The following is a 27693-nucleotide window of genomic DNA, read 5'->3' as shown; positions in this document are numbered from 1 at the left end:
ATTTTTAGTCATGGTAACTAGACATCAAAAAGCTAAATACCTCATAAAAAAGACAAAGAATAATTTGTGTAAGTTCTATGATTTCATTACTGAAAGCAGAAATTGTTTAGCATTAAAACTATTAGAAATATTTTAAATTATTTAACTTTAACTGTAAAGGTCAGTTAGGTTGGCTGGTTTAAAATAAATAAGTAAATAAATATTTTTTTATGATACAGCAGAAGCAATGGGAAAAAGGGAAAAGCAAGGGGAAAATGTCTTATCATGATAGAGATAAAAATTCAAAATATCTAGAAATTAATAAAAATATAGAATCTATACATAGAAACTTTTTCAAAAACATAAAGAAAAATAATATTCCAGCATTTTCTATAATTTTAATGCAAACTCCAGCAAAATCTTTATGGTTGACAAAACAAATTTTGAACAATGACATTTCAAGCTAGTAGGGGAAAGATAGACTATTGATTATTGGTTTAGTGCTATTTAGATTATTGACTAGCCATTTAGAAAAGGTAAAGTTAAATCCCTACCTCACACCTTACACCAAAATTAATTTGATAGATTAAAATTTAAATGTGAAAAAGGAAACCATAGAAACAGTGGAGAAAATGTGTTGATAAATAATTATAAGGTCTAGAGTGGAATTTTGTGTATTTTATTTTTCTATTTCTATATTTTTCTTTTTTCCTAGAGTGAAGATATATTAAAAAGTGATTATGTGATATAAAAAGTTTTTTTCCTATATAGAACACTTAGGCTAACAAGAAATTATGGGAGAAGGGAAGTGATTCTTTGTTTTTCAGGTGCAAGCAAAGTCCAGGTTTGGTTCATTCTGACATATTGGATAATATTATTTGTCCTTATTTAATCTTTTTTACTCACACATAGTTTTTCCTATGTTGAGATGGATGAAATAATCATATATTCTCCTTTTACTAAATATAAGGTACAGGATCTCCCTGAAAGAGTGGTCATTGATGACAATAGGAAGCCAGCATGCTATAAATATAACCAGAATATCCATGCTAATGCTGAAAAGGAGTCAATGAGATAGTTCTCAAAGTGGTTGTTTCTTTAAAAGTTGCTTTATATTTATTTTTTATTTTTGCTTTATATTTAAATAAATATGCACACTTTTATTAACAAGCATCACAAAAATCCTGTTTACTATTTTTTGACTACTGACCACTAGTTATTTTCATTAGTTGTATGAATAGTAGGGTGAAATAAAGAACATTATTTATTGCCATCCTCACTTGAAGATGTAACATTTTAAAGAACAAAGGGTATTTTATACATTTTCTCACATGAAATGGTGTCTTTTTCTTAGTTTTTGCTTTTCTATTTTATTCATAACAAAGGCAAGTTTCCCAACAAAACCCAGAGATCAGTGGTAGAAGAATAACAAAGGAAAAATTCCCAGTCTATATAATAAAAACCTGGGAGTGCAGGAAAGTGGGGAGGGGGGTGTTGTGGGAGGAGAGGGATGGCTGGATGACCAGCCACAGAGCATAAGATGGAGGTTTGGGATCTGTTGAAGTTGTCTAGCATCCCAGTCATCCTCTCACCATGTTGGCCTTCTTTGGGTCTTTATCAGCAGGACCACAGCAAGTGGTATTCAGTACAAGAACTGCTGTTCTTAGAGCCCATGAACAGATACTGGGTTTTTGTTTTGTCGACTGGAATAAACATACAGCTTAAAAGCTGAGAATTGTATTTTATTTGGGGACATTGCTGAAAACTATATTCTGAGAGGCAACCTTGCAGATAGCTATGAGGGACTGATCCAAAGAGGTAGGGAGGGAATAAGGATATATATATGAGTTTTTGCTGAAAAAAAAAAAAAAAAAGAAAGCAAATCATGTTGTTGACCATCAAAAGATTACTGCTAATCACAAAAAACAGACTTCCTAAGATAATGATTTTAGTGCTTTTCAATGTATGGGAAGTGTCAAGAGTCTGGGCTCACTGAAATTACCCCTTTGCTATGCATCTTAATTGCCTAAAGCCAGTGGCTTGTTTCACCCCACTCCAGTACTCTTGCCTGGGAGGTCCCATGGATGGAGGAGCCTGGTGGGCTGCAGTCCATGGGGTCGCTGAGGGTCGGACACGACTGAGCAACTTCACTTTCACTTTTCACTTTCCTGCATTGGAAAAGGGAATGGCAACCCACCAGTGTTCTTGCCTGGAGAATCCCAGGGACTGGGGAGCCTGGTGGGTTGCCAACTCTGGGGTCGCACAGAGTCAGACATGACTGAAGTGACTTAGCAGTAGTAGTAGTGGTGGCCTGTTTTCTCCATTCTGAATCCTCTCAGGGTGCACCTGCTCTAGTTGCCCCAAAGACTTGATGGCTTGATGGTGAGCAACATGTATGTGTTGTTTACTGGAATGGTGAGCAGCATTCTTTGTTTATTGAAATAGCAACATATTTTAAAATCCACAGTTTCCTTTATTTTACTGATACCTAGCACTTTAAATCCCATGGGCAGAGGAGCCTGGTAGGCTGCAGTCCATGGGGTCGCTGAGAGTTGGACACAACTCAGTGACTTCTCTTTCACTTTTTACTTTCATGCATTGGAGAAGGAAATGGCAACCCACTCCAGTGTTCTTGCCTGGAGAATCCCAGGGATGGGGGAGCCTGGTGGGCTGCTGTCTCTGGGGTCGCACAGAGTCGGACACGACTGAAGCGACCTAGCAGCAGCAGCAGCACTTTATTAGTGGGGAGTCTTGGTCTTGGGGAGGAGCTGGTGTGGATACCTAGTGCCCATCTAGGGTCATTTTTCTGGATATCAGATGTTGTCTCTATGCAACTTTAAAGGAAACATCCTTAGGGATGAAATCCTGACAGGGTGGCTCTGTGAATACCAAGCCGCAAGGGTAAGGGGAGGATCCTGGACACAGCTGGGCCCTTGGGACAGCAGAGCTTCAACATGGGACTCCATGTCCATGGTGCGAGAGCAGTGGTTGTACACACAGGTACACTGTCCAGGCCCAGCAGGAACTTGTTTCCAGCCATGTCACTGCAGCTCACTGGAGACCCAGTAAGGAACTTGGAGTCAGTCAGGATTGCAGGGGTGTCATCATGGAGCTACTGGTTAAAGAACCCACCTACCAAGGTAGGAGGCATAAAAGGCGCCGGTTTGATCCTTGAGTTGGGAAGATTCCCTGGAGGAGGGCATGGCAACCCACTCCAGTATTCTTGCCTGGAGAATCCCATGGACAGAAGAGCCTGGCAGGCTACAGTCCGTAAGGTCAAAAAGAGTCGGTCATGGCTGAAACAACTGAGCATGCATGCACCTCTGGGCGCTAGCGGAACATCAGGAAAGAAGGCAAAAGCAGATCTGCCTGTTGGCCATTCACTTTGTGTAAAGCTGGGCTCCAGCCACCACAAGGTTGGGTTGCTTTGTTCTTGGTGTTTTCCTGATGCCTTAACTGGTTGTATGGAAGCTGAATGGTATGTGTATCAGAATAACACAGGAAACTTGCTAAAATGTGGATCAGTCGCATCTTTATTCACTCCAAAGTTTGAATCCCACTTGAGACTCGCTGTTTTTTTCTGAATGCCTGTAGAAATTCACATCTGATTACATCCATTTTGGTATTTTATTTTATAGCTTTTTATTCTTACTTCATTGTTGAGTGTGTATGTGAAGTCCCTATAATTTTGTTCTACACTTACATTGTCTAAATATTTCAAAGTTAGGGTAAATCCAAATTAAAAGAAGTTCTACACTTCTGGTGCATTCTTGAATTAAAAAAAATACACAAAAACCTTTCTAGTGGTAATTAAAGTATTAGACCATTACTATATTCTATTAAAAATAATTTCTACCTATAACTAGAAATAAGATTGTTAATGCAGCCTTGGAAGAATGATAGAGTGAAACTTTGGATTATATTTGTAAGTATATAAAAAGTCTTCCTGCTAACAAGACTTTTTTCTCCCAGATATTAAACTAACCATGAAGAAAATGATTATTAATACATGGCGCTCTTTTGTAAATATTCCCAATGTGGTTGGACCAGATGTTGAAAAGGAAATAAGAAGGATGGAAAATGGAGCATGCAGGTAAATGCACACTCTCTTCTACATATTTTTAATACCAGCCACCATTCTTAAGTTTGGATGGGCTTAATTACAGTTTAAGTTTTAATTTCAAACCTTGAACTTCATAATTTATTTAATTTAGTGAATTTGCTTCTACTTTGTGACAGCCTAACTTGTCTAACAAATGAACAGAGATATTATTGTGGGCATTCTTTAGAAGCACCTTTGCCAAATATTTCCTTTGTCACTGGCAGGACCTTTCCTCATGAAACATTTCACATCTAAAGGGACAACAGTGCCATGGAGAAATATGGGGAAGAAGAATAGTGTGAAATGCTAATGTGTTTTAAGAGTATGATTTAAAGTGGTCACCCTATAAATGAAGCGAACATGTATAAATATAGTTGAATTTATTTTTGGTGCAATGAAATGTTATTACAAGTTAATTTAAAAACCTGTATTTTTTGACCTAAAGTATAGGTATCAAGGGTTACCCTGGTGGCTCAGACTGTAAAGAATCTGCCTGCAATGTGGGAGACCTGGGTTTGATCCTGGGTTGGGAAGATCCCCTGGAGGAGGGCACGGCAATCCGTTCCAGTGTTCTTGCCTGGAGAATCCTCATGGACAGAGGAGCCTGGCGCACTACAGTCCATGGGGTCCCAAAGAGTTGGACACGACTGAGCGACTAACCACATAGATATAAAGGGGGCTTCCCTGGTAGCTTAGCTGGTAAAGAATCCGCCTGCAATTCAGGAGACCCTGGTTTGATTCCTGGGTTGGGAAGATCCCCTGGAGAAGGGATAGGCTGCCCACTCCAGTATCTTGCCTGGAAAATCCCCATGGACAGAGGAGCCTGGTGGGCTGTAGTCCATGGCATAGCAAAGAGTCAGACACAACTGAGCGACTGAGAACACACGACACATAGATTCTATACTTTCCATCTGACAAACACTAACATTATCATCTCAGTTCATCAAACAATACAAATTTGAGAGTCCTAGAGAGTAGTTTCTTAATTACACGTATTGTGCTGGATTGTGCATATACTCTAATTCTGTTCTTGAGAGTAAATTGCTACTTCTGCACAGCTTGCATTTCAGTCTTATTACACATTGTTGTCTGTGTTTGTTTGAGAGAGAAGAGATCCCCCAGTGAGAAATGTCGTTCCCCTATAATGGTTCAAAACATTGATCTAATTCATCTTTGCCACCTTTTGGACCATAGCTCCTTTTCTGATGATGATGACGACAGTGCCTCTATATTTGAAGAATCAGAGAGTGAGAACCCCCATGCAAGGGATTCCTTTAGAAGTGATACACACGGAAGCGGACAACCATCACAGAGGTGAGCAATGTGATCGGTCCCTCCACACTTGTCTTTAAACTATTATTTAGATGAAAGAAAGGCACTATTCGTCCACTTGGTGGGCTTGGCAACCTTGATAAGCTTGGCAAACCTTCCTGCTGCCCAGCTACTCTGAAGTACATTCTGTTCCTTACTCTTTTCTTCTCTTGGGAATCTGCCACCGCCTGATGATAATTTATGTTCTCGGGGCTCCAAGTCATAAACACACTTTCCAATCAGTTTCCCTGAGACCCTTGTCTATCCCTTAGGAAATCTCATACCTGAGTCCTCTCTGATATCCTCCTCTTCTCTGACGCTTCTTCCAAGCAATTGTATGTGAGAGGGATTAGCTGTCTTTCTCTAAAATGCTCTCTCCCCTTCAACCCTACTTACAGGGAAGTCAAGTATTAGGGTGAGTATCGAGAAGAGAAAACTTAACAAATCCACCTCAAACTGTTGACTCTGAGAGTGTAAAAGAAGTGTAGTATTGGTGTGGATGAGGGATTCCCATTCTATCATGCTTATTTACATTTTCTTTGGCTTTGTCCCTCTTTTTTCCCCTCTCCTCTTTCTTTCCCCACTGACCACCTTCAGTTTTCCTGTTGTTTTCATTTCTCTTATCTTCCATGACAGTCTAAGACTTAGGTCTCTTGCTGAGAGTTAGCAGCATCCAAGTTGGCTCACGCAGGATGTAGAGAATGGTAATGTGATCCATTGTAAGCACTGATGAATAGACGTTTACTGATCGCTTTGATTCCCGGCACTAACATTCAGCAACTCACACTTCATGGAAGCTCTCTATTTTCAAAAATTGCCTAGGCACTAGTTAGTAATGGGTAGAAACTGGAAAGCATTTGTTCTTTAAGACTGTTTGCTTACCATGGACATTGTATATATGGTAACTACAAAGTCTTTACTGTATTTTTTCATTTCCCAGGGAGCAATACTTGCCTGGAGCCATTGCACTTTTTAATGTTAACAACAGCAGCAATAAGGAGCAGTAAGTATATCGGCAATAGAAAGCCAAACCTTTGTATTTAAAGAAAACCAGTAAAAGGCATAAAAACGTCTGAATGTGTTAGACTCCAAATACTTATTTGGCAAACTCTATCTAATACAATTGCAAAGATATTTTTTTGTTTTGTCATTTCCTTCTGAAAAATGGACCTAGCCATGTTAAAAGTAGTATGTGTTTATTTAAATACATGTAGGAAACCCTTGTCTAGACCATATGTGCAATTGTACCTCCATGTGGTTAGGGTTAGGGTGGCTGACCAAATAAATGAAACATTATTAATCGTCCTCATTCTAAGTCAATATGTCTTAGATCAAGTTTCCCAGGAGACAGTCTCTGGGATGGAGGCTTGTATACGGAGGTTTATTGGGAGTGCTTTCAGAAATGACACCTAGAAGGGAGTTAAGGGAGTAGGACCGGGTAGAGAAAGAAGCTGGGCTTCGTAAATAGAGTTGATGTGCCATGTGGCCCTTCAGAATTGTCCTATAGTTAGGTGTTAGGACTGGGCTTTGTATGCATGCACGGTCATTGGATGAGGGCTGCCTCAGGAAGGGTGGCATAATTTTGAGCATGGTGGCTTCCTTCAGCCAAGGCCACCCAAGGGAGAGGGAAACTATAAGCTGGCAGTAACCAAAACTGGACAATGGCACTGGTCAAAGCCCTGAAGCGAAAAAGCAAATTAGTATCCATACTATAGAGCTCTGCGGTGTCTCAGCAGTAAAGAATCTGCCTGCAGTACAGGAAATGCAAGAGATGCGCGTTCGATCCCTGGGCTGGGAAGAGCCCTTGGGGAAGGAAATAGTAATCCACTCCAGTATTCTTGCCTGGAAAATTCCGTAAACAGAGGAGCCTAGCAGGCTACAGTCCACGGAGTTGCAAAAGAGTTAGACATGACTTAGCGACTGAGCACAGCATCCATAATATATATTGATTCAAGTCAGAATTATTTGATACCCTTTCTATGGTGTAATTAACTTGCCACCAAGTGACCGCTTTCCTCAAGTAATGGTGCTGTTTTAGAGTCATAGCATTAGTCTTTGTAACTGGAAGGTTAGACAGTATTAGCAGCAGTTAAATCACCTGGGTGAATGGGACCTCTGTGCTGGGCCCATACTTCATCTCCATCTCTGCCAACATGGTTGCTCCATTCATGTCCAAGTTGTGTCAGCACTGAGGATGCCAGTGACAGAGGGTAGCTTTATCAGCAGGCAGGTTTTTTCTACTTGGTTGTTTTTACTTTCCTTTTCCATGGCACCTAATATTTGATGGGCATTAACATGGGATACAGAGATTTTAAAACTTTGTGCCCATGCCCCTGAAGTCCATTTAGTCTGCCTGTTCTCCAGAATTATTTTTGCTGATCTTTCAGTATTTTTTCATCAGGTCCCTGACCAACCAGCCAAAGCATTGTGACTGTCCATGAATCCTTGTACATTCTTAATTTGAGCCATTTCTTTTTTCCCACCAAGCGAATGACTATGCAGTGTTTGACACTGTCCCATTGGTAAGATTAACCTCACTGTCTTTAAGGCTACCTCTCCATAGTGCTTTTCTGTAGACAACAGCTCATTTTGGCTTAATCCAAAGTGCCAAACTGACTCATCATAGATCATGCTTTATCAGCTGCTCATACAAAGCAAATATATGGCCACGATAGGGCAGGAGGAGTAGCTTTAGACACCAGTGGTAGATGACATGGGGAGAAGGTGCTGAGCCACCTGCTCAATCCCAAATATACCACTTCATCATATGATAGACTGCAATACAACTTTAGGACTTATTAGTCCAGCTCATGGTCAGTAGTCATTGTCTATCCTATGGTTAGATAATCCTCCTTAAGGTCCCAGTTAACCTGATGTCATTGGTACAGATATGGTGGACCAATGTGATAATCTGAGGAATGTCCAGATGGCCCAGGTCCCTTGAGATTATGTCATGATAGTAGGTGGGAGAGTTAACATAGCCCTGGAAAATACTGTAGATGACATACTGTTGTCCATCCCTTGTGGATATGGACTATTTATGACCTTCTTCCCTGATAGTGATTAAATATAACACATTTACCCAAATATATCACTGACCCCGAATCTTAGGAATCTGGTATAGATTGGGTGAGTGTATTGTTTTTCACATTCACCACAGTGGCTGCAATGGGAGCTACTATTTGGTTGATTTTGCAGTAGTCTGCTGCTGTCCAGCAGGATCCATTTGGTCGTAGTAGGGGTCAGACATTGAATTAAATGAGGATGTGATGGGGAAACACCACCCCCGCATGCATTAGGTCTTTAAGGATTGATTTCCTTTCCTGTCCAGGATGCAATATTGTTTGTTTGTTTGTTTTTTGCTGGAAGGTAGGAAACAGCTTTATGGCCTCCACTTGGTCCTCCTCACTACATTAACTCATATTCCACAAGCCAAGAAACTTGTGGAGATGTTGTTGTTGTTCAGTTGCTCAATCATGTCTGATTCTTTGTGACCCCATAGACTGCAGCAGGCCAGGCTTTCCTGCCCTTCACCATCTCCCAGAATTTGCCCAAACTCATGTCCATTGAGTCAGTGATGCCATCCAACCATGTCACCCTCTGTTGTCCCCTTCTCCTCCCATTCTCAATCTTTTCTAGCATCAGGGTCTTTTCCAATGAGTTAGCTTTTCACATCAGGTGGCCAAAGTATTGGAGCTTCAGTTTCAGCATCAGTACTTCCATTGAATACTCAGGATTGATTTCCTTTAGGATTGATTGGTTTGATTTCCTTGCAGTCCAAGGAACTCGCGAGAGTCTTCTCCAGAACCACAGTTCAAAGGCATTAATTCTTCGGTGCCTAGCCTTTTTTATTGTCCAGCTGTCACATCCATCCATGACTACTTGAAAAACCATACCTTTGACTATACGGACCTTTATTGGCAAAGGAACATCTCTGTTTTTTTAATATGCTGTCTAGGTTTGTTACTGCTTTTCTTCCAAGGAGCAAGGGTCTTTTAATTTCATGGCATGGCTGAAAGTGGAGATGAGGGTTCTTCTAATGGCCAGATAGATTTATTCTGTTTATACTTGAGCAGCTGGAGAAAGTATAAACACATGACACCTACTATGACAAGTATATTCAGTAATGATTTCCCCAGTCTTCCCTGTAAAGAGAATCAATGGATTTCAAAGGAGGAGAAGGGGACAACAGAGGATAAAATGGTTGGATGGCATCACTGACTCGATGGACCTGAGTTTGAGCAAACTCTGGGAGTTGCTGATGGACAGGGAAGCCTGGAGTGCTGTAGTCCATGGATCGCAAAGAGTTGGACTTGACTGAGCGACTGAACTGAACTGAACTGGAGAAATGACCACAAGGGGACATCTTTAGACCCAATAGAGGCCCCACGAATTACTACCAAACCACCATATGTCCCCCATTTTAATGGAGGGGGCATGATAATGCTTTAGTTCCTGGGTCTCAGTAACAAAACTTGGGTCCTCTGCCAAGCGGTTTTTAATGTATCTAGGCATTCTTTTTTCCCCCTAGGGTGCATGTCTGCATGCTAAGTCACTTCAGTCGTGTCCGACTCTGCAACACTATGGACTGTAGCCCACCAGGCTCCTCTGTCCATGGTGATTCTCCAGGCAAGAATACTGGAGTGGGTTACCATGCTTTCCACCAGGGGATCTTCCTGACCCAGGGATCTGACCTGTGTCTCCTATGACTCCTGCATTGCAGGCAGATTCTTGACTGCTGAGCCATTGGGGAAGCCCCACTAGGGTACAATTACCTAAGTAAATGACCATTGACTTTCTTTAGGGGAAAGACTGGGGAAATCGTTACTGAATATACTTGTCATTGCTGTTGCAGTCCTTCTTCATGGGAGCTTGGCTTTTCCTCCAGTCAGTGGTTTCATTTTTGAAAGCTTACTCAGGTTTAGAAACTGTTCAAGGGGTTGTGACTTTTTATTGGGGTAACTTGCCCTCGACCTCCTGATCATCCATTCCTGGTTTGTTTTTTTATTGTAAATGTTAAACAGTACCCTAACAAGTCAATGGGATGCCCACCTATCTAGGAACACAGTAGACTATTAACCCCTTCTATAGCTTTCTGTGGGTTAAAGGCCCTGGCTACTACGTGCACTTAACTGCTAATTACAACAATCAGCCCCACTTCTTTTCTGATGGGTAAGCACTGCTGCTGATCTCCATGATTCTAGATCCTGTCATCCCTATTGCTCTCAGGGAATCTGGTTCTATACCCAGGTCAGTGTCTCTCACTGCTCGCTTAAGTAAACAGAGGACAGCACCACTGAGCTGCTTAGTGATGCTGGTGCCCCTCTCACCAGCACAGACCCTATCATTTTTGTATCCTCTCAGCCCTCTTAGGGAACACAATCAGTTGGTGAGCTAGTTTCCTTACTTAGTATATTCATTTTAGCATGCCACTTCTCTGAATCTTTCTGATACCTCCTTCCACCATCTGCCATGACATTTTGTAATCTTTATGTCACTTAGTGTGAGCCATCACCTTTTCCAAACTTTTAAATGCCATCCAAGAAGGTGCCAGCACCATTTCCCAGGGTCTGTGTGAGGACGTAAAATCCTGTATCATAGGAATGTACTCCTATAGCTGTAAATTCCATCTTATCTGACTTTATATCCTGTTCCTGTTTGTACATGACAACCTTAGGAGCCAAGCCCCAGCTCCTTGTCAATTTTATCTCCTGTTTCTCCTTGGTAGCAGTTTTCTACTTCCACTGGGCCATTCCTACCCAGATGAAGTTCATTTGTATATTTGCACCTGAAAGTTTCCCTCCCTTTAGCATTCTTCCTCTTCTTCTCAGCCTCTACAACTCTTACATATACCTGGATGCCTACGTTTATTCCTACTTCTCTTTAAGAGCATTCTCTGACTATCCCAGTAGTAATGAGATACTTGTTCATTCAACTCTGAATAATATATTTTCCCAAGACATCTGAGCCAACAATGACAGCCTACTATTACTTTTGCTCTGACTCCAGAATCTATTCTTCTGCTGACAGAGAAAGCCAACTGCAGAAAGAGGCCTCTAATCAGACAGAGAAAGCCAACTGCAGAAAGAGGCCTCTAATCACATACTCTCCACTCAAGAAGAAACTGTACATAGACGATGATCTCAAATCCAGTGAATGATTCTAAGAACTGGAATTGTAATTCTGTTACCACAGAACTTTTTGACTGCTCATGAAAGATTGCTTCAGCCAGGATTACCCCTCTAGAGAAATGTCTTGACATTTTCTGGAAATTCTCAAAGTTCTTATTCAAGTATAAATCTAAGTGACATCAAGAAGCTGAAAGTTTAAGTAACCATTTTTTGGATATGTATTGAGACTTTGAAAGTGCACTCTTGCATCTGTTATTTTGTAAATTTCCCTCCCTGGGTTTATGCCTTTATCCACCTCCATTTTCTCCAAATTTCTACATGCACTAATTCCTGGGAATTTTTATTTGCTTCTTATCTGGGTATGTGTCTATTTTTGGTTGAACGCTCCATTAAGAGACCAGATTTCTGGTCTCTGAACATGGGGGTGTGTCTTTGAACACAAAGCTCAGAATTCTTGCCCAATGAAGAGAAAAGTGAGTAAGAATGGAAGTCAGAACGTGATTTGTTTATGTGATGCAAACACTGTTTTTTCCTATAGAGAACCAAAAGAAAAGAAGAAAAAGAAAAAAGAAAAGAAGAGGTGAGACTTTGGCTTGAATGAACCCACATTTTTCTGCCCATAACGTTTTTGTATTTTACCAACTGTATTGCTCACTTTTTCAGCAAGCCAGATGATAAAAATGAAAATAAAAAGGACCCAGAAAAGAAAAAGAAGAAAGAAAAGGACAAAGACAAGAAAAAGAAAGAGGAGAAAGGGAAAGATAAGAAAGAGGAGTAAGTATTTTTAATGGCATTGAGATTGGAAGTAAATTTGTGATAGGTTTTAGATGCAGAGATAATTTCCCAGAAATTTACAGGAAAGAGGCCCTGTGTAAAGGCTAAATAAATTGTTGTCAAATGTGAATTAATTTTTTTCCAATTTCCATAAAATTAGCAATGGTAGTCTTAATCTTAATTTTCTCATCAAGAACTTTCAGTGTCATAGTTAATTTCCTTCTTCAAGCACTGATGAAGATAAACTTATTATTGGGACATATTTAGGATCCAGAGAAAATTGCATTTCTAGGCTCTTACCATTATTTTTTTTATTTGAAGTAAAAATTTAATAACGAACGTTTTTGAGTCATCCATACTATATGGCAAATAATTTAAAGTAAAGTAGTCTCATTACAAAAGCCATGCTTAAGAGTTAGAATTTCATAAGAATAAGACTGAGTGATGTTTTCCAAGCTATCTTTTTACTTTATAATTAAAGAAAAACTTGTTCTTTTAGCTTACTCAAAGAAAACACTATCAGACAATGGTTAAATTATTTGTGCCTGTTAGAAATTTGTTGATGTTGTATAAAGGGAAAAATCCTTAAAAATAATAGGCTTGATACCAGAAAGTTTTTTAAAATATCATTTGATGGTATAGTTTCTTCCTTTCTTCTTTCTCTCATCCTCTACTTCTTCTCAATTCTTCATGCACACTTAAGGATGAGTACTTTTTATTAGATTGTGTTATATTCTTCTCTCCATACAGATGAGAAAGAAGCCATGAGTTCCCCCTCACAATGTGGTCCCTGATTGTTATATTACCTGGTAAGGGGAGTGGCAAAACCATCATTCTCCCACCACCCATAACCCTCCAAAGGGATCTGTGGAATATCCAGAGTTTGGCATGATCTATGCTGTTGTTCTTTCTCAGTAGCTGGAGTGGTAGAAGTGTCTACAGCATCACAGTTAAATAAGGGCTTAGATAAAGTCTAAAGTATGGTTTAATGTGAGACTAATAATTTAACTATCCACCCCTCACTAACCACTTTCTTATGATTAATGCACTATGTCAAACTGGTCTTCCCACTGTGGAGTGAGCTTCTCCATCTTGTTTTTATATCATTAATTGTGGGTGATGGGTGTAACCATATTTGATACGTGAAATAAAAATCTTGTTTCTTGGTAACCTTCCCTTTATTTCTAATTGCTGGTAGAGAGAAGAAGGAAGTCGTGGTTATTGATCCCTCAGGAAATACGTATTACAACTGGCTGTTCTGCATCACCTTACCTGTTATGTATAACTGGACCATGATTATTGCAAGGTGTCTGTATATTTTTATGGATCTCAACCCACTTCTAGTTTCCAATTTCACTGACTTAACAGTTTGGCTTAGAAGAACTCTTTAGGACATACCCTTCTCCACCACCAGTTTTCTAGATGTTACATTCTCTGTGTTTTCCTAAGATCAAAAGTTCTTTGGTTTCCAATATCCTTGGAAATCCAGAACTGGGATGGTGGCATAGTTTTAAACTTTTGAATTGCTCAATCGTTTAATTAGAGTTTTGGGAAAAACTTTTTATTTTCTTTGGCCTGCAAGAAAAAGAAAGTTGCCAAGACTGGAAAAAGATCAAGGATCTAGGTTTTATAGAGCAAGATGGGTTTCCCAAGTAGTATCTATGATTCCTTGTCTTTTAGACAGTGAACATCTCAGTCACCCAGGGCCAAGTGTGATTTCCTGAGGCACTTTGGGTAGAAACAGTCAGTATGAACCTGGTTATCAATGTGTATCACCAAAAATTATCAGTATTTTGACATTAGCTTGAGACAGTTATTTCATTTAATATTTTCACAAAGCTGACTGGTATAATGGAAAGAATGTTGAAATTCAGAAATGTGAAAAAACTAAATCTAACTCTCAGATTTGGGAATAAATTTGGGAAAACCATGGTTGAGTAAATGGATTCTAAGGACCCCTCCTCACCTTAGTGTATTATATTTCTCATCATGATAAAAATTATACAAAGAGGACTTTTATTTAAATTTATTTAAATCAGTCCCATTTCATTTTATTTATACAAGTTTTTCTTTTACAGAGCATGTTTTGATGAACTTCAGTCTGATTACCTAGAATACTGGCTTGTTTTTGATTACTTATCAGATATAGTCTATCTTCTTGATATGTTTGTACGGACAAGGACAGGTAAATATGTTTAGTTTGGATATTTTGCAATTTTGTGCTTTTGTCTCCATGTTTAATTTGAAATTTATTAATTCAAATATTCTTAAAGAAAACAAAGAGTTGTTTGAGAAGAAAAGTCACCACTGAAAGCAAGAGTACCATATACTCACCCATAGGCTGGTGTGTGTTAGTTGCTCAATTGCGTCTGACTCTTTGCCACCCCATGGACTGTAGCCTGCCAAGTTCCTCTGTCCATGGACTCCTCCAGGCAAGAATATTGGAGTGGGTTCTCACTCCCTTCTCCAGGGGATCTTCTTGACTCAAGGATTGAACCTGGGTCTTCTGCACTGCAGAAGGTTCTTTACCATCTGAGCCACCAGGGAAGGCCAACCCACAGGCTTAGGCCACTCCAACTGATTCAGAAGGACATTACTAGCAACCTTCTGGATGTGGATTGATGGCTTTCCTCCATTAGCCTGTTCACTGGGTTTATACAAGGCAGGAGGAACAGAGAGAAGAGAAGTATTCTGCAGCTCTGTGAGGACAGGGTAACTGCTACTTAACAGAGGTACCTTGAAGAGACATGGGGGAAAAGATCATTGTACTTAGCAGAGCTGTCCTAGAAATATTATAAGAAACAGGATATACATCCTTAATTCAACTTGATGGTTCATGGGGGGAAATTATTGACCAATAATCTGGGCAGGATCTTGTAGCTTCTTACTTAAGTATTGTTAAATAGGTATAAGCTTATTGTTTCTATACTATTCTGTACATGCAAAGGTAACCTATGTATGCAGAGAATGGCTTTTAAGAATCCTTATGTAAAATAGTGACATTCTCTAGTATCATTTAAACAATATTTCAGTTCTGTTCTATGTACAGCTCTGGTAACCAAAATAGGAAGAGAAATAAAATTTTCCCTAGTGAAATATATCAAGCATTGAAATTCTGAGTTTAATACACAAGGCCCATGGTAGCAGCTTAAATGAAAGGAAGATCCCTGATGTCTAATTTAGCCTGGGGAAGGGCAAGAAAGAGATATGAAAATGAAGCCTCGAAGGAGATATGCTTCACATTGAAGGGGTAAGGCAAGACTATGCAGGATAGTCAAACAGCAAGGAAGATTACCCAAGCTTCAAGGGTGAGGCTGGGATTCTGACAAAAAAGTGGCATGAGGAATTAAACACAGTGCTAGAGCGTACAAAAGACTTTGTATGAACACTATTTATAAAAAGAATAGCTTAACCTGGAGAAGACGCTGAGCCTAGAGAAATTTGCATATATACCTCATAGATGCATACATTGCATATAAACTCTTACTTTTGTACTTATAAAGCTTGATTTTTTATTTCTGCAAAAGAACATTTTCCACAGCCGTATGTTGATCTCATTACATTGCTGAAAGTGTATTTATTGAAATGAGCTCTTGTTTTGAACTCAATGAAGTTGGTTGAAAGTTACTTTAGAAAAATTCACAACGGCATAAAAAGGAAAAACATTTTTTTTTTTTCTATTTTAGGTTACCTAGAACAAGGACTACTGGTGAGGGAAGAGCGTAAACTCATAGAGAAGTATAAATCAACCTTTCAATTTAAACTTGATGTTCTATCAGTGATCCCAACTGATCTGCTATATATTAAGTTTGGCTGGAATTATCCAGAAATTAGATTAAACAGATTGTTAAGGATCTCTCGAATGTTTGAGTTCTTCCAGAGAACAGAAACACGGACAAACTACCCAAACATCTTCAGGATCTCTAACCTTGTCATGTACATCATCATCATCATCCATTGGAATGCGTGTGTGTACTTCTCTATTTCCAAAGCTATTGGGTTTGGAAATGACACATGGGTCTATCCTGATGTTAATGATCCTGATTTTGGCCGTTTGGCTAGAAAATATGTGTACAGTCTTTACTGGTCTACACTGACTTTGACCACTATTGGTGAAACACCGCCTCCCGTGAGGGATTCTGAGTATTTCTTTGTGGTTGCTGATTTCCTCATTGGAGTGTTAATTTTTGCCACCATTGTCGGTAACATAGGTTCTATGATTTCCAACATGAATGCAGCCAGGGCAGAATTTCAAGCAAGAATTGATGCAATCAAGCAATACATGCATTTTCGAAATGTAAGCAAAGATATGGAAAAGCGAGTTATTAAATGGTTCGACTATCTGTGGACCAACAAAAAAACAGTGGATGAGAGAGAAGTCCTGAAGTATCTACCTGATAAACTAAGAGCAGAGATCGCCATCAACGTTCACTTAGACACATTAAAAAAGGTGCGCATTTTTGCAGACTGTGAAGCTGGTCTGTTGGTGGAGTTGGTCTTGAAATTACAACCCCAAGTCTACAGTCCTGGAGATTACATTTGCAAGAAAGGGGATATTGGCCGAGAGATGTATATCATCAAGGAAGGCAAACTGGCCGTGGTGGCTGATGATGGGATCACTCAGTTTGTGGTATTGAGTGATGGCAGCTACTTTGGTGAAATCAGTATCCTTAATATTAAAGGTAGCAAAGCTGGCAATCGAAGAACAGCCAATATTAAAAGCATTGGCTACTCAGATCTATTCTGTCTCTCAAAAGATGACCTCATGGAAGCTCTAACTGAGTACCCAGATGCCAAAGGTATGCTAGAAGAGAAAGGGAAGCAAATCTTGATGAAAGATGGTCTATTGGACATAAACATTGCAAATGCTGGAAGTGATCCTAAAGATCTTGAAGAGAAGGTCACCCGAATGGAGAGCTCAGTAGACCTCCTGCAAACAAGGTTTGCTCGGATCCTGGCTGAGTATGAGTCAATGCAGCAGAAACTGAAGCAGAGACTAACCAAGGTTGAGAAATTCCTGAAACCACTTATTGACACAGAGTTTTCAGCTATCGAAGGATCTGGAACTGAAAGCGGGCCCACAGACTCTACACAGGACTGAAAAGCTAGTTTTTCATAAGGACATTACTCAGGATCCTTTTGGTAATGTGATGAAGATACCTGTAAGCTGGAAGACAAGGATGACTCAGCTGGGAATTTTTCCATAGGGAAAATGTGCTTTGTTGCAGGGCACAAACCATACATTCACTTGTGAGGTACTGTGGTTAAAGAACCATCACACTTAGAATTTTTCACAATGGATAACCTGCAAAGATATGAACCAATTAACTTGTCAGCATCTCTTATCTTCTAATTTTTTCACATATGGTCCTCTTATGTAACACTGTTTATAAAAGTGAACAAGCATCTCTCACTTTCAGACAATTTATATTGCTCAGGAGCAACTGAAAATTATCATGTACCTCATGTTCCAGATGATATTTAAAAAGAATTAGAATGCAATAAAGTGAGATAAATCCTAAAGCTATAGAGAATATTATTTATTTGATAATTCAGTTGAGAGTTTAGGACATTTTAGAGCGTCCAAGTCATTTTAAAGACTTTCATCATTTACTCTAGAGCTTGGGAAGAATGGTTGAAAGAAACTTCTTACTGATATAAGCATGACAAATCATATTTATATATGTGTGTATGTGTGTATATATATGTACACACACACACACATACATACACACATGGTGTGTGCTTGCTCAGTCATGTCTGACTCTTTGCGGCTGCATGGGCTGAAGTTCGCCAGACTCCTCCATCCATTCTGTACACACACACACACACATGACTATGCTGTGCTTAGTTGTGTCTGGCTCCTTGTGACCCCATGCACTGCAGCCTGCCAGGATCCTCTGTCCATGGAATTTTGCAGGCAAGAGTACTGGAATGGGTTGCCATTTCCTCCTCCAGGGGAACTTCTGGACCCAGGGATTGAACCTGCATCTCCTGCATTGCAAATGGATGCTTTAGTACTTGAGCCATCGAGTAAGCCTTGTTGTTGTTGTTGTTGTTTTAGTTGCTCAGTCTTGTCTAACTCTTTTGCAACCCCATGGGCTATAGCCCACTAGGCCCTGTGTCCATGGGATTTCCCAGGCAAGAATACTGGAATGGGTTGCCATTTCCTTCTCCAGGGGATATTCCTGACCTAGGGCTCAAACCCACGTCTCCTGCATTGCAAGCAGGATCTTTACCACTGAACCACCTGGGAAGTTGAAAATCATGAAATTGAAAATCATAAAATATTATAAGAATCTTTATATAAATTTAAAAATGTATGATTATTAAGGCTTGATAGAAGTTGGCTACTATCTCCTTTCTCTGACTGACCAGCAATAAGAAAAAGAGATAAAGCTAATACTTTTGCTGGGTGATGAACAAAGGAAATTGTTAGAAAATGAGACCTGGAAGTACTATAGTCCAGCATGGGCATCATGGGAGCTTCTTAGCAATTCAGAATCTCAGGCCCTACCCCAGACCTGCTGTATCAGAATCCAAATTTTAGCAACCCCCTAGGTAATTCATACATTAAAGCATGAGAAGACAGCCATGAAGGAGTTAATAGGAGGGTGGGTCTAGAAAAGAAACGGGAATTATATGACAAGTGTGTGTTCGCAGAAGACACTGACAATCAGTTATACAACTCTACTGCTAAACTCAGATGTGGCTCAATAAATTCTTACCACAGATCACTGGGATTGACTTCAGATTTCTGCTGCTGCTGCTAAGTCACTTCAGTCGTATCCAACTCTGTGTGACCCCATGGATGGCAGCCCACCAGGCTCCCTTGTTCCTGGGATTCTCCAGGCAAGAACACTGGAGTGGGTTGCCATTTCCTTCTCCAATGCATGAAAGTGAAAAGTGAAAGGGAAGTCGCTCAGTCGTGTCCGACTCTTATAATATGACTTAACATGACTTAATATGACTTAACATAATATGACAATAATATGACTTGTTAATTTGACATTTCAGATATACCTGTGGACCTCAATCAGTGTATGCCAATGGTAGAAGTTATCCTATTCTACCAATAGGATATTTGTTGAATTAAATGTTGTCTTTGCCTTGAAGCCTTTGAAGACTTCCCTTCAGCATCCTACCTATATCTTTAATATCGACAGGCAAATACTTCACTGCAGAGGAAGTGGTTAGTCCTGGAATGGGTGAATCATAAGTAATAAAAAAATATGGCTTCTTCTTGAGACAAGTGCTTCTTGTCCTCTCTTTTCTTTCTTATTATTCCTATTCCTTCATCTGTGTTTAATTCTTTTCTTTGTGTTCTTTCTTGTCTGCTATAAAAACCTCTAAAACACTGTAAACAGGCTTGAAGGCTCCTCATAGCAGGCAGATTTGCTGGGAATAAGTGAGGGTTACACACCTCTCTTAGAGCTGTCTCCCAAAGGAGAAGCAGCCCCAACCACAGCATCCAGTGGAGGGCACATTGAATCTGATCTGAGCTAGAGACATATCCAAGGGCTTTGATTTGATGACTTCTGACCCCAAGCTCTCAGCTTACATCAGATAGGTAGCAGGTTCGTGGTACAAAGCCTTGGGCTAAGGAGAGTTTAGCCAAATCCTTTTTCACGACTCTTCCAGGTGGTGAAGACTCCAGTTTTAGACACCTGGAGTGTGAAGCATTACTTCACAACTGAGCTCTGGCTTCATGCTGCTGTTGCTGTTATGTCGCTTCAGTCGTGTCCGACTCTGTGTGACCCCATAGACAGCAGCCCCTGAGGCTCCCCCGTCCCTGGGATTCTCCAGGCAAGAACACTGGAGTGGGTTGCCATTTCCTTCTCCAATGTATGAAAGTGAAAAGTGAAAGTGAAGATGCCCAGTCTGGTCCGACTCTTAGCGACCCCATGGACTGCAGCCTACCAGGCTCCTCCTTCCATGGGATTTTCCAGGCAAGAGTACTGGAGTGGGTTGCCACTGCCTTCTCTGCTGGCTTCATGTGCAAATTGAAAAAAAAAAAAAAAAAGACAGGGAACATGTGGCTTTGGTGAGACTGATGGTAAGTGTGCTGACTTGGGTACATGTGGATGTCAAAGCAGGAGCTCTCTTTTATCAATCCAGAGACCATCCACATTCCATCCTGATCCCGCACTCCAATGGCTGTCTGGGACTAGGATCTTAACATGTTAAGACTACGACAGGCTTGATGTAAGGACAAGTGAAGGCTGGCTGAAGTTGGAAGATCTTTAGTAATGGCATCTGAGAGGAAATGAGAGGGAGAATTCTGGGACTTGTAGATGGCAGATCAGAGAGAATATGACCCAGGCTTGCCAATGTGTCTGGTAGGTACTCTGCCTTCTTTCCAATTCTATTATAGTATGATATAGGAAGAGATTACTTCAAAGTTTTGCAGAATTTTTTAAAATCAATTTTTCTAACTTGAAATATGATGTGATTAAGCTTCTTACCATTAGGAGGCAATATCGGCCTATAATTATAAACTTCAGAGCATGAAGCTGTTTTTTTCTCATAGAAATTGTAGGTAGTAAAATCAGAGCTCTTTGGTAACAATAGGCAGTCTTTCTCTGACATGAATATTTCCATAAGATTTTAGTATAGACTATATATTAGTCTAAAATGAAAGCATGATCAAATAAAGTATAAAATACAAATGTAATGGGTAAAATAACATAAATGGAAGCATTTTAACATTTCTTATTTTCAGGAAGTTCATCCAGGCACTAATATAATTTCATTGCAAGAAGCTTTTGCCAATGTGTAAGATACATTTTAAAGGTAAGCAAAATGGGGAGAAAAGGAGCAAGCAGCATTTATATTGAGCTTCATTTTATATTTTTATTTTTTAAAAAGTCCACTGCTTTAAAATGTTTGAAAACCACAGATATGTTTTAATAGTGTTGGATGTATCTATGCGTGGCTTGGACATTGTCAGTTTAAGTTATATTCTTCCTTATGACTATTGAAATTGTATTAATGGATGTCTTAGTTTATAGTCTATTCAGAATATAAAATACAAAAAATATAGTCTTATAGACTCAGAAGAAACAGTTTGCTATATGCTGGACTAGTTAATATCAAGGTGAAGAGAGAAAGTAGGAAATTCAAGAAAAGCGAATCAGAGAATATAGAAAATGCATGCTCTAGGGATCATCTTATTTATCCCTCCTCATTTTGAAAATACAGAAATGATGATCAAACAACAGTAAAACTGATGAGTATGTAGTAATGGGAACTCTGAATGAGACTGGAAATTTTTGCCATATGTTGGAAAGCAATATGCTAATATCTGCTAGAGCTGTAAGTTGGGTTAACCTAAAACCCAGAAAGTTCATTCTTAGGGGTTTATAGTCACTACAAATATTGGCCACATTCTTCAACACTGAGACATGTTGAAGGGTGTAGTAGTAAAAAAATGTAAACAACTTAAATGATCATGGAAAGGAGATGACTTATAAATTGGAATACATTCATATAATGGATTCTATAAAATGTGTGAATACTAACAATTGCATCCATCTCACATGCTAGTAAAGTAATGCTCAAAATTCTCCAAGCCAGGCTTCAGCAATACACGAACTGTGAAATTCCAGATGTTCAAGCTGGTTTTAGAAAAGGCAGAAGAACCAGAGATCAAATTGCCAACATCCGCTGGATCATCGGAAAAGCAAGAGAGTTCTAGAAAAACATCTATCTCTGCTTTATTGACTATGTCAAAGCCTTTGACTGTGTGGATCACAATAAACTGTGGAAAATTCTGAAAGAGATGGGAATACCAGACCACCTGACCTGTCTCTTGAGAAACCTGTATGCAGGTCAGGAAGCAACAGTTAGAATTGGACATGGAACAACAGACTGGTTCCAAGTAGGAAAAGGAGTACGTCAAGGCTGTATATTGTCACCCTGCTTATTTAACTTCTGTGCAGAGTACATCATGAGAAATGCTGGGCTGGATGAAACACAAGCTGGAAATATCAATAACCTCAGATATGCAGATGACACCACCCTTATGGCAGAAAGTGAAGAGGAACTAAAAAGCTTCTTGATGAAAGTGAAAGAGGAGAGTGAAAAAGTTGGCTTAAAGCTCAACATTCAGAAAACGAAGATCATGGCATCCGGTCCCATTACTTCATGGGAAATACATGGGGAAACAGTAGAAACAGTGTCAGACTTTATTTTTGGGGGCTCCAAAATCACTGCAGATGGTGACTGCAGCCATGAAATTAAAAGATGCTTACTCCTTGGAAGGAAGGTTATGACCAACCTAGACAGCATATTCAAAAGCAGAGACATTACTTTGTCAACAAAGGTCCATCTAGTCAAGGCTATGATTTTTCCAGTAGTCATGTATGGACATGAGAGTTGGACTCTAAAGAAACCTGAGCACCAAAGAATTGATTCTTTTGAACTGTGGTGTTGAAGAAGACTCTTGAGAGTCTCCTGGACTGCAAGGAGATCTAACCTATCCATCCTAAAGGAGATCAGTCCTGGGTATTCATTGGAAGGACTGATGTTAAAGCTGAAATTCCAATACTTTGGCCACGTGATGTGAAGAACTGACTCATTTGAAAAGACCCTGATGCTGGGAAAGATTGCGGGCAGGCAGAGAAGGGGAGGACAGAGGATGAGATGGCTATATGGCATCACTAACTCAATGGACATGAGTTTGGGTAGGCTCTGGGAGTTGGTGATGGACAGGGAGGCCTGGCGTGCTGCAGTCCATGGGGTCGCAAAGAGTCGGACATGACTGAGAGACTGAACTGAACCGAACATTTATGTAGTTCTGAGTTTGTGCCAGGCTGTGTCCCAAGTGTTTTCCAGATGTCAATTCATTTAATTCTCAGGACAGCCTAGAAATTAGGTTCTCTTAGGTCTCCTGTTTAACAGATGAGGAAATGGAGCCACAGAGAGTTTATTATTTTGCCTGATGCCCACAAGAAGAAAGTTACACAACCACTATTTGAATCCAAGCCCTGAGGTTCCATTGTGTTTTTTCTTAACACTTTCATTTGTGCAGACTCTTGAATGTACATATAATTATTATCTATACAAAACTTACAAACATACATCAAAGTACTAGGTAGCACTTATGGATGTGTACCTGTGATATAACAGTTTAAAAACAGGCAGGGGAATAAGCAGAAATCAGGAAAGTGATTACTTCTGTGTTGAATGGAGAGAATGGGATGGAAGAGAGACTGGAAAATTCATAGGACTTCATTTATATGTTTTATATATTTTAAAACAATATGAAGGAAGTAACTCCAAATGTTAAGATCTGACAAACCTACATACACATACGGACATATCTTCTCTCTATTATTTTTGGTATATTTGAGTTATTTCACAAGAAGAAAAAAGATGAGTTAAGTATAAATTCACACAGCTAGTTTAGTGCCAAAGCCTGGACTTTTAACCCTTGGCTCAGTGTTTACTTCACTATGAGATTGTACTTGATTGCTTTCTACACAGACGAACTTGAGTGCTTTATGAGGCTCAACTTGGTGGTTACATGCCTATTACCTGTGTTTCCACTTGAAGTTAGTCAGAGTGCATCTTAAATCACTTGGAGACAATACCTTCTAGAATTACATTCCACGTCTGGCTCTTGGTTTCCTGATGAGTTCAAGGTGAAGGAATGCATTTTTCACCCATGCATTCCTTTGGGATTCTGAAAATAGCAATTTACCACAAAATTACTCACCAGCCTGACAATGTTGGCCCTTAAAAATAGTTGATATTCCCTTTCTTGTCAGATTGCCAGTTTCTCCTCTCTTCAGTTAGGTTCCTTTTTGTTTCATCTAGGCTGAGCTTTGGCCAGTTGGACTTGGTCCAAGAAGCTACTTGAGTTAGGTCTTCAGAGAGCAGGGAGCCTATTTCCTGGGTTTGTCACAAAGATTCATGATGCTAAGGAGCACAGGTATCCTGGTGGCACCCAAGTCCATGGTGCTCCCTGATATCCTCCAGTGGCCTCATTGTGGCAGAAAGAGTGTTGAAGGATGAACATCTGTCTACCATTACCTAGGGGGACTCCAGGATAGGAATGTAATTTGTTTCCACTCAGTTTTTAGTGTAACAAACCTCTCTCCCTAGTTCCTTAGTTTCCTAAAGATAAGGATAATTAATAGATCTACATTTATGGTTTTTTCCATTGTTCCATTTCTGATATAATTTCAACGTGCCTAAAAAAACCATAAAATAAATAAAATTACCAAAGAAGCATACTATAGTAAAGTAACATGAAATTTACCTTGATTATATTCCTTTTATTTTTATGTCTAAAAGAACCGGGCATTTGAAATTCATTGATTAAAGAGAGACAAGACTCCTCAGTGGTAGAAAAATGAGAGTTGTTTTATTAATGAACTGAAATAATGGATATGTCTTTTTAAAAGAAATTTTAGTGCTAAACTCTTTAATATAGATCTCTTGATTTAATGCCACTGACCTAGTCTTATTTCTTTTACCTTGAGAGGTAGCCTTCTCCACTGGTTGTTGTTATTCAGTTGCTGAGTCATGTCTGACTCTTTGCAACCCCATAGACTGCAGCACACCAGGCTTCCCTGCTCCGCTGGCCCACATGCCAAACCAGAAAGCTTTTTTGAAGCTCAGAGAGAGTAACCAAAAATAAATCACACACACACACACACAAATACAAGTACATAATACAGATTAATCATATTTCAAATACCTATTTGCCATCAAATGTAGTATACTGTGATATGGGCGATGCAGATTGAGCCTTTGCTTCGTGAGCCCAGTTATTATCACTTTCTTCAAATTATTTGAGCCTCTTGAACTGAAAGCCATAACTGAATAATCTATTTGAGCTGTAAATAAATTTGTGAACAAAAGGAAATCAGTAGATATCACTTATTTAAACTTTTAAAAAGTTATTGTAACAATGATTACCATAATTATTTTTTGAATTTTATAGTAGACTTGGAACAGATATCATACAATAAGTGGTAAGGATAAATAGATTCCCTAGGTATTGACTCTGATGGGACTGGTCACATTTGAAAGTGAAAGTGAAAATGATGTCACTCAGTCCTGTCCGACTCTTCACGACCCCATGGACTGTAGCCTACTAGGCTCCTCCGTCCATGGGATTCTCCAGGGAAGAGTACTAGAGTGGGTTGCCATTTCCTTCTCCAGAGGATCTTCCCAACCCAGGGATTGAACCCGGGTCTCCTGCACTGCAGAGAGACGCTTTACCATCTGAGCCATTTAAGATGTTTAATTAAACAGCATCTTAAAACCAGTAGATGGGCTTCAGTAGGGGTAAGTTCTACTGGAGTGAGTACATTTGGGATAAGATAATGAAAATTATAATTTTAAAATAATTGGCTCTAAGCAATCAAAGGCAGTGAAGGCTTATATAAGGAATTTGCAGCTAGTAATGTTCTCAGTGGAGATTAAAAAAAGATAAAAAAAGACTGGATTTAATTAGGAAGTTTTAAGAAGAAACATGCTCTTGCCTTTGTAGGAAATCATGGGGCATCTGAACTTAGAATACTGTATGCATTTCTGTTTAGTGAACAGAATGTATTTTATTAGATGTGGATGGGGTCTAGAGATTGACTAAAAGGGTGATAGAGTCGCCACATGTGAATAAATGGTCCACAGGTAGGGGGAGTGTGGGACTCCAGCTGGGTGATCAGGAGTATAAGTGACAACCGAAAGACTAGTGACTGGCATTTGAAGTGAGGGGGCCAGTCTTGTGGGACTGAGCCCTTAACCTGTGAGATCTGAGCTCTCCAGGCAATTGTGTCAGAACTGAATTAAATGTAGGACACCCAGTTGGTACCCACTGAGAACTGAATAATTATTTTGTGTGGAAAAACCCACACATCTGGTATCAAACGTGTTGCTGTACATAGAGAGAAATGTGAGAGCCAGCTTTTGGTGAAGACTTGATGTGTTCTAAGCAGAACTCATGATTTTTTCCCCCAAATATGTTCCTTCCCTAATATTCTCTATCTCAGAAGAGGGCACTGCCATTGGCTCAGTTCCTCGGATAAAAAACTTTTGACTCTTAATTTCACACCTGCTATCATAATTTGTCAGTGAATTTTGTCAGCTCAACCTTCAAAACATATCCTGAATCTCATTATAAGTCATCATATCCAAACCACCATCTTCACTTGGACTATACACAGCATATTAAAGGTGTCTATTGTAACTCTTGCTCCCCTTTCCCCAATAGCCCATTTCGAGGTAGAGCTGCCATTGTGATCTTACAAAAACAAAATCCGATTATGTGACTTCCTTGCCTCAGCTTGCTCACAATTAAATCCAAAATCCTCACCGTAGCCCTACATTAAATGGCCCCAATCATCTCTCTGATTTGGTGTCCTACTGCTCCTCTGCCTGCTCAAACTCTTTTAGTTATATTGGCCTCCTTGTTGGTCCTTAAACATACCAAGTATGCCCCCTTTTCTGGGTCCTTGTTTTCTTTTTCTCTTTCTGGAAAATTCTTTCCCCAGTATCCAGTGGGTGTTGCACCTTCATTCAGATCTCTGCTCAAATGTCAGCGTGGTAGAGTAACTTCTTTGCTCAGTCTAAATTGAAAACCTTTTCACCGCATCTCCCCACACAGATCACTGCTTCATATTATGTCTTAATTTATATTTTACTTGTTTGCTATCTGCTTTCCCCATTCAAATGTAAGTTCCATGAGGACAGGTACTTTATTTCACGTGCTGCTCTATTTCCAGTATGTAGAAAATGTCTAGGCATAATAGGGGTCTGTTGAGTGAATTAATAAATGCATTTTCCAACCAATCCTGGGAGATATAACTCAAGAGTTCAAATTAAGGTAACTGAAAGGTTATGATTACTGTAGTGTGATTATTTGCACATCTGAATTTGTAAACTGAATCCTACAAGTACAATTTAATTCTATGTAGCCATTCTTTTACAAGGCTCTTCCTAGCTCAAATTTTTCTATTATTTCTACATTCATTTTCCTGAAAAATCTCCCTTTTAAAATGTCATCTCCCTTCTCTTGAACCTCACAGTGGGTACTTAGTGTCAACATTGAAACCAAAATTTTCTGTTTCAAAATGTTCTCCAACCCCATTAGTCACCTTTGCCTGGGGATTCAATAGAATTTTCTTTTGTCTGGTTCAAACATGTGCTTTGTTTGTTTTCAGTTCTAAACCTTGGCTCATTCTGTCCCTACCAAATACAGTGCCTCTTACTTACAACACAAGAGAAGACCCTACACATGGACATCACCAGATGGTCAATACCAAAATCAGATTGATTTTATTCTTTGCAGCCAAAGATGGAGAAGGTCGATACAGTCAACAAAAACAAGACCAGGAGCTGACTGTGGCTCAAATCATGAATTCCTTATTGCAAAATTAGAACTTA

General features: G+C 39.5%; 1 protein-coding gene across 1 annotated transcript in view; it reads left to right on the top strand.

Moving 5' to 3' along the window:
- The window catches only part of CNGA1 (cyclic nucleotide gated channel subunit alpha 1), a 36157-nt gene extending 18335 nt beyond the window's left edge, over positions 1 to 17822 (top strand). The window contains exons 3-10 of the mRNA XM_069593078.1: positions 3952 to 4072; positions 5276 to 5395; positions 6333 to 6395; positions 12062 to 12103; positions 12187 to 12297; positions 13496 to 13603; positions 14376 to 14482; positions 15984 to 17822. Of these exons, the coding sequence (XP_069449179.1) occupies positions 3966 to 4072; positions 5276 to 5395; positions 6333 to 6395; positions 12062 to 12103; positions 12187 to 12297; positions 13496 to 13603; positions 14376 to 14482; positions 15984 to 17398 (2073 nt within the window). The 5' untranslated portion in view covers positions 3952 to 3965 and the 3' untranslated portion in view covers positions 17399 to 17822. The remainder of the gene's footprint in view (positions 1 to 3951; positions 4073 to 5275; positions 5396 to 6332; positions 6396 to 12061; positions 12104 to 12186; positions 12298 to 13495; positions 13604 to 14375; positions 14483 to 15983) is intronic.
- The last annotated feature ends 9871 nt before the right edge of the window (positions 17823 to 27693 follow it).

The sequence above is a fragment of the Ovis canadensis genome, chromosome 6 (genome assembly GCF_042477335.2).
Source record: "Ovis canadensis isolate MfBH-ARS-UI-01 breed Bighorn chromosome 6, ARS-UI_OviCan_v2, whole genome shotgun sequence".
NCBI lineage: Eukaryota > Metazoa > Chordata > Mammalia > Artiodactyla > Bovidae > Ovis > Ovis canadensis.
The sequence above is the reverse complement of the archived record's forward strand: the minus strand, read 5'-3'. Positions and strand labels throughout refer to the sequence as shown.